General features: G+C 38.4%; 1 protein-coding gene across 1 annotated transcript in view; it reads left to right on the top strand.

The window, feature by feature from the left end:
* TRPC4 (transient receptor potential cation channel subfamily C member 4) overlaps positions 1 to 13,421 on the top strand; it is a 130,918-nt gene that overhangs the window by 46,300 nt on the left and 71,197 nt on the right. Inside the window, exon 2 of the mRNA XM_059838918.1 lies at positions 3,540 to 3,944. Coding sequence (XP_059694901.1) covers positions 3,567 to 3,944 — 378 coding nt within the window. The 5' untranslated portion in view covers positions 3,540 to 3,566. The remainder of the gene's footprint in view (positions 1 to 3,539; positions 3,945 to 13,421) is intronic.

The raw sequence follows: 13,421 nt of genomic DNA, 5'->3' as shown, positions 1-13,421 counted from the left end.
TAATGATAGAGTGGAAATGGTAAAGGTTTGCAAAGAAAGTGGAATGTTATCATTCCTCCCTGAAAAACAACATATGAAAGAAACAGTCCCATATAATTTGAAATAGTGTTCTGGAGCAGGTGCAAACTAAACTGCCTGTTAAGAAAAAAATGTTTTCTCATAAGAATCACTTTCCTGTCAAAGTATTATGATTTCCTTTTTTTATCTATTTCTCGTGCTCAGGTGCTGCTGATATTTTCATGGCACAGTGGAAAGCACCATATAAAGTTATTTTGTCTTCATTTCTTCTCTAAAGTATTTTTATTATGTGTCAGGTATATGGACTCTGTAGAAACTACAATTACACTTTTCATAAGTTTGTACCGTAACTTTTTTTCTTTCATTCTTCTCCCACTGGCCCTGTGTGTTTGACCTCCTGTTTCTTTAGACTTCTTCCTGCAGAGATGTTCAAAGCAATTGGAAACCAATAACAGTTGTTACACAACAGTATCTACCTGTAGATAAAATAAAGTTAACAGGTTTTTTTTGTGAACACCCATGGAACTATTATCTTTGATGTTTATATCACCTTCTAGGACTGTACTGTATCAGCAATCAATCTCTAGTTCATAATTGCATGTAAACATCGACTTTTACTTATGACAAAACTTTATCTATGGGTAATTATTTTCAAGAATTGGTACAGTCAACAAATTAGTGGGGGACAGCTGTTTAAAAGAATGAAAATGTGTGTTTAATATGTCTCTTCTAAAAGAGACAAACTAAATTTAGAGCTCCTTCTCAAGAATCATGAAAAGGTAAACAAAAAAGGTTCCAACAAGTATTTTCCTTATGACTTACAGTGAAGCACGAAAAGATCTTCATTAGACTTAAAATAAAAACAAAGAAACAAGAAACTCCCAAATTATTCTCATTAAATCATGATATATCCCATCTGTAGGTGACTGTACTCTTCTACAATAAACATCTCTGATGCTCAGTTTCATTGATACAAGTTAGTTCATGGTTTTTCGCACAATAAATGTGGAAATGCTCTTTTTATTAATGTACTTTCGAGAGAGAGAAGCCTTTAGCACTAACCCCCCAATTGCAGTCCCTCAGTTTTCTTCAGGGGTCTTGGGGATCTCTGTAAATAGCAAAAAACTGGATAATGTGTGTACATTGTTGTGGGTTAACTTGACATCTGCCTGACAGATATGAAATAGAGTCTGTGTTGATACCTAAGTCTTTGTCAGGTGGCAGCTGGAGTCAGGCAGGACACCCTTCCACATCCAGCACCCAATCTACCTGAGTTTGGGAACAGGAGTATGAAACTCAAGTGTCTATGGCTGTCCATGGAGTATGGCAGTCCACCTTTCTTGGAGATGCCTTCTTGTGAACTACATTTATGTCTGTTAATTTGGATCTGAACATAAACATTTTCACCTCCTTGAACTGAGCTTTCAGTTTTGAAATGAAAAAATGAAAAGCAAAGTGATAAAATACAGTGCATTAAGAACGTGGTATCTGCCCCAGGAGTACAAAACATTGCAATGGATATGAACTTTATTTTTCTTAGAGTGAGATTAACGGAACATAATCCTCAGGCTGGGCAACCTCTAGTAGCCCAGACTGTAGACTGATACCATCCTGTGAGGAGAACTGGGAAACATCTTGCAAAGGTTGGCAATTCCTCAGCTCCTGTATATGGATATGGCAGAGAGTTCTCACTCCTATATCTTCTTTGCCTCCTCCTGCCTATATCAAGCCATGTTAATTTGCTCTAGAAAACAGAGAAAGCAACTTAGTAACAGCCTTTGTGCATATCTCTCATTGCACTGCTTAAGAAAAGAGGGAGCAGACTAATTACTATCTTCCTCGCTATGTTAAGTCACTTTTTTTTTGATGAATGAAAACCTCACAATAATAAAAATATGTATTAGAGCTTGCTGTAGAATCTCAACAGAGATTTTGTCTTAATGACTGAAAAAAGTGGAAGAAAGAGCAGTGGGTTAATGCAGCTTGCATTATCAACTGAGAAAATTACAAGAAGCTACAGTTCTTCCTCTAAGAAGGTGTTCAACCTCCAGTCAAACAGTAGAGGGAAATATTTTTTGTGGACCTTGTACTTTGAGGTCATTTTTTTCTCTTCCCACTTTCCTCTTTCCCTTTTTTTTTTTTTTTTTTTTTCCCAGGGGGAAGATAGAACCAGGAAAAATAATTTTGTTATAAAGAATTTTTTTTTGCAAAGTCCTCGAATAAAGTATACAGAATAAAAGCATAGACATCATATGCTTTACTATATTTAAGACTTTAGAGTTGTTTCATTGCTGCTATGTTTCAGTATTAGTTCTAGTTTAGAACTGAGTAGCTAAGAATCAAAACTGTGACTATTATGTACCAGTCCTTGGAAATTTATCTCCTATGGATTTTGTTTTTCCTTTTTGGTTCTGAGTTTTAATTTTCTGGTTAGAAAAACATTTTATGTGAATATTTTTTCTAATAGCATATGAGATTGAATCAAAATCTTAGTAGGGAAGCTCACCAGTGAATTGTACAGTCTGTGCCTGCCACAGAAAAGTCAGGGTATTTGAGCAGGACTAGAAAGATGTAAAAGCTGTATTTATTTGTCCACACACAATCCTCAAGCAACACATAGGTTGTTGTAGGATATCAGAGAAGATCTCTCCATCGGAATTACCTTTTACCAAGCCAGAGTTAATTTCAGCACAGTTTTTGAATTGAATTGCCTTTCCTTGTGGCCCATAAATTCTACATTCTTTATGTCCATTTTCAGTGATCCATTCTTCTCCCAAGGCTTTGTTAACCTCCCCCTAGGTCTGAGACAGCACTCGGACAATAGTACCACCTTTAACTTATCTCAGGTCCCTGCAGTAGTGGCTTATCTTACAGTCCAAGTTCAAGATATCCACAGAGGCATATTTGAGGGGTAGAGCGAGGCTTTAGTGATCAATGGTGGTCATATATGCCATCTTTCCCATAACTTGGGGTGATCTTTGTTTGACCAGTCATATGTGTATGAGCAGTTGCTTCTCTACACAGTTTGCTGCAGTGGGAATTTTTGTCTGGATGCACCTACCAGGATGTGCTGACCAGAACTCTCCCCTGTCAGATTTGGGGTGGTCGCCATCCTGTCACTCCCTTCTGAGCTTTTCCTATGGCAAAGTCTTTCTGTGGACTTTACAGTGTTTGAGACAGGCGACTGTGCTCTTTAAGACCTTGCAGAACCGAATGAAGAAATTAAACATGAAGTGAAGCTACACTTTTGGTGGTAAACTGTTGTATCATATAATTTCTTTTGCCACAGATTTTAAAAAAGCAAATAAGCAAATGGTATTCTGACAGATATGCTTTTACTTGGTAAGTTACAAATAAGCAGTGTTTTGGCTTCCACTTTTGCTTGCATGTATTATTGATAAAAAATGTTTCAACATCGCTTTCTAGTGTGAGCTTTAAATATTTACATATGGCAAATATTAATTTGGTGCACCATACCCTCAAGCTCAATTACTGATTTTATCTTTATTTTCATGTTGCAGAGACAAAGTATTAGAATGGCATAAAATATGGCCCAGTTCTACTACAAAAGAAGCGTCAATGCTCCCTACAGAGATCGTATCCCTCTTCGCATTGTACGGGCGGAATCGGAACTGTCTCATTCAGAGAAAGCCTACCTGAATGCCGTGGAGAAAGGAGATTATGCCAGCGTAAAGAAAGCTTTGGAGGAGGCAGAAATTTATTTCAAGATCAATATCAACTGCATTGATCCTCTGGGAAGAACTGCACTCCTTATTGCAATTGAAAATGAGAATCTTGAGCTCATTGAGCTGCTCTTAAGTTTTAACGTGTATGTGGGAGATGCTCTGTTGCATGCCATACGGAAGGAGGTGGTTGGAGCCGTGGAGCTGCTGTTAAATCACAAGAAGCCCAGTGGAGAGAAGCAGGTATGTGCAGGATTTTCTGAGCTTGTAGTCTGGTCTAATGTAAAGGGAAGAATTGTGCGAAGGGGGTAAGAAAAACAAAAACAAAACATCATCCTTGCATGCAGTACTTAAAATCAGAAAATCAATGACTTTGATGCTGAATACATTGTATTCAATTATGTTTATACATCATACAGTCAGAAATTGCTTTGAGTCAGAAGAATCTTCAAGTATGGTTCCAACATCCTGTCATGGGCAGAGATGTCTTTCCTTAAACAAGATTGCTCAAAGCTCCGTCCAACCTGACCTTGAACACCTCCAGAGCCAGGACACCCTGAACTTCCCTAGGCAGCCTTATCCTGTGTCTCACCACCCTAACTGTAAAAAATGTCTTCCTTCTGTCCATTCTAAACCTACCCTCTTTCAGTTTAAAACTATTGCCTTTTTTCCTGTCACTACAGGCCTTGGTTAAAAGTCTCTCTTTGTCTTTCCCATAGCTCCCCTCTCTATAATCATACTATTATTTCTGCAGATATGGCTGGGAAATCTTTAATCATTCAAAGAAACAAATAATTCCAAAGAGAATAGTAGTGTTAATATGTAGCACATTTGAATTAATTATGAAACTCCATAGAATTCAATTAATGTTTTAACCCATCCATGCAGAGATCATCATATCCCAACTCAGAAAGGCAGAACTGGTGGACACAACCCAGTTGATCAGAACTTCAGTCCTGTCTCAATAGTCATCCATCCTATGAAGTACAACTAAAAAAGTGCAAACTTCCCTCCCTTTCTCCCTGTCTTTTCTCAAAGGAAAAAATCATTACATATAGTCTCATTCATGATCTGATACCTACTCTGCTTTCCCTTGAACTGCTTTGAGACATCTCTGGAAAGTATCTAGCATCTTGCAAATCTTTCTCATTTTAAGAAAATAGTGGAGACAGGATAAAATAGCCCATAAATTCTGATATTCCTAGGACTCTTTTAGGAAGAAAAACCTTGAAAGTAGTTATACTATTGTACTCTATTTTCATCAATTTCAACTTTTGTGTGTTATAGGTACTCTATTAATGCATTTCAATGAATAGTATGTTGAAATTATTACAGCCCTTTTACAGATAATACATATAATATACTTAAATTACAATATAATGTACTTGCCATGGATAGAATTGCAGATAATAGGTAAAAAGTATAATTTTTGCTGATAAAATAACATTAATTCTATGTTTCTTTGTTATGGAAAGAAAGAGATACTAGGTCTTCCTGCAAATGTGTGTGCCTGCCTTTTCTTCTAGATAGTAAAAGCAGAGCTCCTGTAAAATGACGACAGATTTATGTCAGAGAAAGGGAAGAAAACTATATTCACATGATGTTTGTCTCATTTCTGAGACAAAATGAATTAATAGTGCAGATGAGAATACAGTGAGTATGAATTTCTCAGTGCAGTGTACCAGGAGCCTGAAGGATCAGTGCACAGCCCCATTCCAAACCAGTTAAAACCCCTGTGTCTCTACAGTGGAGGTTGCCATTGGCAGGGCAGAGTTCATGCCATTTGATGGTAGCCATCCAAAGGTGTGTCTCCTCTCTGGTCTGGCTCCCTGGGCTCCCCTTGGCAATGGAGAAAAATGGAGATCTCTGGAGAGCTCCTCCTGCTGTCTTTATCAGTTACTTGTTTTGAGACAGGATAAATCACTTTTTGGCCTTGGGAGTCTACAAATTCACCTTACAATAGCTGACTAAATTTCAGACTGTTCTTTAGACTTTCAGGTCTACATTTTTGGGTGTGCCACAGCTGCTGTAATGAAAATACTTGAATACAGTCAAACTTGCATTAGGCAAGCTTCATGCTATAGCAGACAAAAGATAAGCTTAATTTTTGTGTGGATACTACCATGTTAAATTATCCACAAACTGCTTTGCTCCAGTCTAGAGGATCCTTCTCTGTGCTGAAGCTGAAGCATTTTATTTCAGTGCCAGAGTCCACTGCTGGCTGGTGTGAAGAGTGCTGCTCCTGCTACTCTTTCTTGGTTTCCCTAGTTGCATTTGCTGGGGGTCCTACTGTAAATTGTGAAGAATACTCATGAATCATTTGAACAGAGACATCTCCCTTTGTGTCTAGAAGTCTAGGTTTGCCCATTGCCACTGCAAGAACTGATTGCAAGCCAGGGCTTATAAAAATGGCTTTTTAACCGATAGGTTGCTTACGCATGTGCGCTGTTGCATGCGCAGGGATCCCAACAACTATTAAGCTTCTGTGGGTGTCAGGTGTGTAATTGTACACTGATAATCACACTGGTTCATTTTTAGGAACATGGCATGCTGAAGAGGATGTAAATGCCAATGGCATTTTTGCAGTAATGTCACAACGAATGTAGTATAATAAAAAAGTATCTTTTGGCTGAAAAATCATTCCAGTGCGATAAAGAGATAAAATCTGAATACTCAGAATTATGTACTTCTGTTATATACTTTTTCTTCCTTCAAGTTGTTTTTCCCCTTCAAGTTTCTTTTGAAACTATTTCAAACTACAACTCTACTTTTTGATTACTGGTATTTGTAAATATTTGATATATTGTTTAGACAATGATTCATTTTCAGACTCGGTGCTTTTAGTAACATGATATCTTTGGCTGTTTGGTTTTCCTTCTTTGAATAAATCTGATCATGTGTGGTAAAATCCTGGCCCCTTGAAGTTAGTGGGTGTTTTGCCATCGATTCAGTGAGGTCAACCCTTTTTTGCTGGGTTTTTTTTTTTTTTTTTTGTCCCTGATGAAAAGTTTTATTCCTACAGAAGACAGTTATTAATAGAAAGAAAAACACCTCGCTAAATACTTCCAAACACAAGAAACAGTTTCCCAAATATTTAATTAGTGATAAAGTTATGAACATTGAATTTCTAGAAAAAACCTGATATGATTCACAAGTAAATGAATTATCTCTCACTATTTTTTATATTCATGAGATAATATCCTATGTATGATGCATAGCTAATTTCAGCTTCACCTCATACAATAATGTAGCTATATTTGTAAAACGAAATAATTTTTAAGCACAGAATTTCTTATATAATTCAAGTTCTCATTGTCAATGTCAGAAAGCTAGAAGAAAATGTCCTCTTGTATCAACAGAAAGCTGCAATTCTTCAGGACTGCTAAAATGTATCTTTTAAAAGAAATGGTTGTCCTCCAAAATCTAATGCTTTAAATATTTTAAGTGTTACAAAAGAAAATGGGGAAAAATGTAACAATATGTTAATTCTGACCAGGAATAAACACATTTAGTTAAAGTAATCTGGTTTTGCATTTTTGGAAAAGTTTTGTGACCAACATCTCCAAATTAGGAGATGCCACTGATCTCTAATTTACACTTTCTCCTAAAAGAAACAAAAACAAAAAAAAACCACAGAAGAAAAACTGAACAAAAAAACCCCACCAAAACAAAACAGACCAAAAAAACCCCACTCCAATAACAAAAAACCCTAACAAAATCCCAATAAATTAAAAAAACAAACCCCACCCCCACCCCCTCAAAACCCCAAACTCTAAACCAATGTTCAGATCTCATTAAAGTTAGATCTAAACTCTCTAGTCTATTGATCATTCATCTGCTGGCTCTGCCTAATAGCCATATGTGATGGGCTCAGCATTTCAAAGGCTCCATAGGTTACAATGGTTTTCACCTAATTACCAATATATGGGTACATCTGGTGCCACCTGGTGACTACAGCTGAGGCATGTAGGTTTAACAGTTCTGAATTGTCTTTGAACTCCTTCTGTTTCTCAGTTTTTGAGAGAGGTTTTTCCACTGTACATTAATCCAACTCAGGAAAAGGGGTTTTTTTCCACTTGCATTATATTCATTATATTTTCTATACTTTTTTAGCTGTACCAGCTGCTAGAGCACAAGTAAAAGAGAATAGCCCAAATTAATGTGAATGAGTTGAGGAAACTAGTCCAAGTACTTTTAAATTACCATTCCTCAAAGCCATATGTCCTGAATTATCTGCCAAGTCACTTGTTGCTTACCCTGATGGATAGCTGAATGCCAAATTAAGGGGGGGGGGGGGAAGTTGTTCTTTTAAATTTAGTATCTGCAGAAAACATTTTTGTCTTGTTAAATTGCATGCAGCATCCACAGATGGGCTGGGGGCTAGGCACCATAAAAAACTAATACCTTTGTCTAAATCATGGTGTGCTCTACTGCTTAAGGAACCCAGGCATTGCTCATTAGCTGGGGGGTTGACCATCTAGATATTTGTGTATATTCAGGGAAGACTGAAGCAGAGGTGTAGCTGCTTTCTAAGGATGCTGCAAATCACATAAGTGAAGCTGAAATCTCAGTTACTAGACTTGAATCCATGTGGCATTGTATTAGCTGACAGACTTGCTTTAGGGCTTGGAAACCTGACTGCAGGACTTACAGCATTGTCTGACTAGCAGAAGAAGGCACATGACAGTGTTTTTATGCCTTCTGTTCACTATTGTATGTCAGTCTTGTGGTACCTGAGGGTATTTTTAATGGGTGGACACTCTAGGGATAGATGTGCAGATGTGTGAACAAAATACTGAGCTAATGCCAGACTGGCATTGGCAAATACAAGGGAATTGCTAGAGGAAGGAACACTTTGGGACAGAGAGGGATGTGATCACTGTGATATGTGCCTGGCTCACATGCAGAGAAAAGTAGAAATCACTGGCATAGTGCTGGAAGTAGGAAGCTGAAAATAAACAATTTCCACATGCTGCACACTCAGAGACTTTGCTCTCCCAGGACAATCAGTAAAGTCACATCATAAGCTACTTTATATAAAACCCTGCCTCTACTTACTCTGCCAAAGTCAAGCCAGGAAGCCAGGCTTCAGCTTCTTGATGTGTCAGCCTCTGAAAATGCAAGTCCATGGCATACACAACTTTTTTTTTTTTTTTTTTTTTTTTTTTTTTTTTTTTTTTTTTTTGATTTCGTGGATTTTCCTGGCAATTTCTCAAAGGTCCAAGAAAGGGTGAGTTCAATCTGTTGTCTAAATATTTGGGAAAAAATATTTATTAAAAGAGACAAAACCCCAAACCTCTGAAACTTTAAGTATAGAGACATTTCTGAAGGACTGAAAGACTCAGCATTTACAGCATTTAGTTTACCATTTTCTCTTCAGATAGACTGTAAGCCTCCCTTCCTCATCAGTATGGAGGGGCCTCTAGTATTCTCTCTGGTCAGGGTAGACTTTAGGTATGATATGTTCTAACCTTTATCTGTAGGTAAAGAACTGAAAGGAAGGAGGTAAACCTTTTCTGGGAGAGGTACCCACAGCAAGCTGTGGGTTGGTGCTGTTATAAGGAATGGCATCTGGAAGAGATGGGTGAGGTGAGAATTCAAGTATGAGAAGATGGCAAATGCTGAGATATTTATGTGCTGTTCAGTGTGCTAGCAGCCATTGTGAACTCTTGGACAGGAGGAGTTATCAGGTGATTGGTAGGAAAACTTGCTATTATGGGACTTTTTTGGAGGTATGGAGAGAAAGGGCATTGTTTTACTGTCAAAGGCTAAAGTTATATTTCATCAATCTTGACTCATGATTGATTCATGCTTGATAATTATTTGGAGTGTGGGAAGGTAGAAAAGAAGAGGACAAGAGGACAAGAAGACAAGGATACAAGTTGTCTTTTGCTTGAAGCTACTGATGTAATTCTCATCAGAAAAAAACCAGTGACTGATCTTATGCCAAAATGTGTCTCAACATCTGATTTTTTTTATTTTTTTTTAATCAGCTGCTAAGTAGTTCTGGAGAGAATGAAAGACTGTAAGAAAGCAGCCTGGATGAGGGAATGGTCCTGTGTGAGGAAGTGTCAAGGATGTTGTACAGTATATTTTCTAGGCCAGTGGAACAGACTCCTCTGTGGATGTTCAGGCACTCACCTAAGCTATCTGGGAAGGGATACGGACAACAAAGCTACACAGCTTTGCAGGCAAAGTGCCCTCAGTCTGGCAGTATTCCCAGAAACAGAGGAAAAGTCTAAAAGTGAAAAGTGAAGCAGCATGAAAGTAGCACAGAGCCTGAGGAGTCATTTTCCATTACTGAAATCCTGGCAGCTTAGATGCTGCTCTTCTGACAGAGCTCCTATCAGGCCTGACAGAGCTCCTATCTCCTAGGAGATTCCCCACATATGGCCACATCACCCACCCTGTTCTTTTAATGTCTCTTAGTATCTTTGGACTTCTTGAAATTGCCCTTTGAGGAGTCCCAGGCTCCTGAGATGAAGCCAATGCTCTGCTTTGGAGCTGCACTTGTAACCCAGCTTCAGTCTCAGTCTCCCTTAATGTGTCAGAGCATTTAGGCAGCTTTGGTCCATTGTCTTCTTTCCAGGTCTCATGGAATATCATTTTCCCAGTCCTGCATTGCCACACAGCCCAATGGGGTGTATGTGGCAAAGCTCCTGTGTCAGGGTTGTAGTTCCTCCTGGTGACAGTGAGCCCTCCCTCCTGGAGAAGACCCAGGAATGTATAGAGGTTGTATGCCCAGCACGACTGCAATAGACTTTACATAAATGTTAAACCTGACATTTTTTAAATCATCCTTCAGATTTTCCCCTAGTAATTGAACTGGGAGTTCTGAGAGTTATATTGGTCAAGAGGAAGTAGAAGGAAAGATTTTATGAGCACTGCATGATACCTGGTAGTTTGCTAATCTAAACCTCTTTTTCCAGTAACTCCAGTCACAATGTCTTGTGGGGTGGTTTTTCTCTGTTGACATTCAAGCATCATTTTTGTTTTTAAAATGTCTCTCACAGAAGTTTATGAACTAATTGTCTTTTTCAATGTTGTGATTAATGAGAGCCTAGCTAGTAATGAGTGTGGAGGAGGCGTTGCAGAGATTCTTTGTCGGGCTGAAAGTACACATTCTTGAAGCGGAACGTGAGGGCAAAACGTTGTTTCTTTCCACTGCTAGCTGCCTGAGTGGGTAGCTGAGTATTTTTTTTCCAGTGGTGTCTGATTAGTTAGAATTTTCTGACATATTGATAGACATATGAATGGGAGAGGCTGTGTAGGGGATATTTCATTTATGGATATAACTAGCCAGTCTTTCATGTAACCATCTGGGCACATGAAAACAACATGTAGCACAGGTGCACTGTAAGGGTGGAACTGACTAATTGCATATGTGATGGAGATAAGAATTTACAGAAGTTTTGTTCTTGGGTTTGTATAAGGTTGCTGGCTGTTTTCAAGTTCATAAAAAGTTGCACATAAATGCCATTATGTCTTGGCAATAAACCCAAACTGTCTGTGTTTACATGCATCAGAGGTAAGGTGGGTGGATGAGTAGAAAAACCTGTGACAATTACTAAGGAGATACTCAAGAGGCTAGTATGCCTGTGCCACCAACAGAGCTGCTAGCAATTTCAATATTGAGGTAGGCAATGTGTTCTACAATATGCACCCATCACCTTGTAACAAATTCTAAGTCATCATATTCCGTGGCAATACCAAAAGACAAATGACAAAATATGGGGAAACATGACAGTTTCTTGACTTGCACAAAATGATGAGCCAGTTTTTATTGGCAACGTAAAGAAAAACTCTGACTATCAGGATCCTTATAGGTAGGTTCCTGGAAGGTAGTGTTATTCAGAATGACTTTTCCCAGCTATTAATCTATTCCTCTGGTTTAGCAGCTTGCAGAAACCCAGAGAATTTTGGTGGTAACAAATACAGTTTTTTTTTAAAGACGGCTGATGAACCAAATTTCCACCTAAACTTGAAGTGTTACAGATTCAGAAATATGAAGTACTTTTCTGTCATTATTTGCTGACATTTTCATATTCCTTGTTCAAAGCTTATGCTAAAAAATGAAAGTACTTTCCTACTATGAGGAGATGAGTGCAGATTATCAAAAATATTTGAAAGCCAAGTATAAATCAAACCCTTTAGAAAAAGATAAACCCTTTAGAAAGGTAATTAAAAAATAAAGACTGCATAAAAGTCAGATTTTTCTTCAAGAAGTCACATTTTCTGTGCTGATTTTTTTTTTTTGTTCTTTCATGATTTTGAGCCCCTCTTTACAGCACTCAGCCAAATTTACAGTCAGAATAGGGACAGCATGCAAATTGAAAAGGAAGATATCCAAAATTTCTGGCTTCTGCAGTACAGTGGTCCTGTACTGTCATCTTCACAAGCCTCCATGCCTTGCATCCTTTTGGCCAAACCTACCTGCCTACACTTCCTGAAAACTCATCAACTGCAAAGATAGTTTCATCTAAAGATTTTAACAGTCTTCAGTGCCTGAAAACAGGTTAAAAATCAGCTTTGAGGCCAGTAGTATAAATTTGTTAAGAGTGAGAGTTTCAACCAACAGAACCTTTTTTGATAGAAGTCTTCTAAGGTCTAGAAATCCCCATTGCCAATTATTTGTACATTTGCTGATGTAATTTGACTTAGGAAGTTAAGAAATTTATAAGCATTAAAGGAGCAATATAAAAAATCCAGTACCTTTTCTGCTTTGAGCAGCCTCTCAGGGAACAGTTAATGATTTGGCCCTTGATACAGCAGACTGAGATCTGTGCTCTGTATAAATATGGGCTATACATAAACATATGTATGCAGAGACATGTATGTAAGAGGGTGGAAATCAGCCCCCCATTCAGATGCCTGAAGCTGAAGGCAAGGCAGCAGTGGAGCTCAGTCTGTGCAGAGGTGTGTCCTCCCTGGTCCCTGCCTGTGCTGCAAGAGAGGGACACCCTCCAGGAGGTCTCATGTCATGTCTGTGTAGATCTCTCTCATTCTCTAGAGTGCCTTAAGCAGCAAAATGCTGTTTGAAGCAGTCCATTTACTGCTCACATATAAGCCAGATAGCTGAGCTCCCAGTAAGGTCAGTGATGAGCAAGAGGATTTGCTGACCAAATACCAAGTGTAAGCTAAGAAAAAAACTTCTCTGAACTCCCCTCACTACATCCAACAGGGGCCCAGCTCAGTAGCTCACAAGTAGTGGTTAAGTGAAATATGGAGCATCTTAGAATATCTGTGAGACATCTGTTGTGGCCTTGCAGTTATGTCACAGAGCCTGTGGGCAACTGAAGATGAGCCCTAGATTTTCCTGGGTATAATAGAAGCTTAAAAACAATTCAGATTAGGTGTTTAAATATGAAGATAAATACCCTCCTATACATTCTTCTGCAACATATCCTCTTTCTGACAGTGCCCAGTGCAGAAACACAGGTAATATTTTAGGAATAGGACAACCTACTGTTGGAAAAAGCTCAAGGCACAGCAGTTTCTGATGGACAGAAACCTCCAGGCAATCCAACACTGAACAGTGCTCCACTGAAAAATATTTTCAAAGAGCCACAGTTTTAGAGTTCTGTCTATGAGGACCCACTGTGCTCAAATGCAGTTACCTTGAACTTGCCTGTGGAAATACTTCTTAAATAATGCAGGAGTAGAATTTGACGGACTTTTTCAAAGTGAGCATTAGTCTTTGGGAGTCAAGCATGCAATCAT

The sequence above is a fragment of the Haemorhous mexicanus genome, chromosome 2 (assembly GCF_027477595.1).
Source record: "Haemorhous mexicanus isolate bHaeMex1 chromosome 2, bHaeMex1.pri, whole genome shotgun sequence".
Classification (NCBI taxonomy): domain Eukaryota; kingdom Metazoa; phylum Chordata; class Aves; order Passeriformes; family Fringillidae; genus Haemorhous; species Haemorhous mexicanus.
This window is presented reverse-complemented; position numbering and strand designations above follow the sequence as displayed.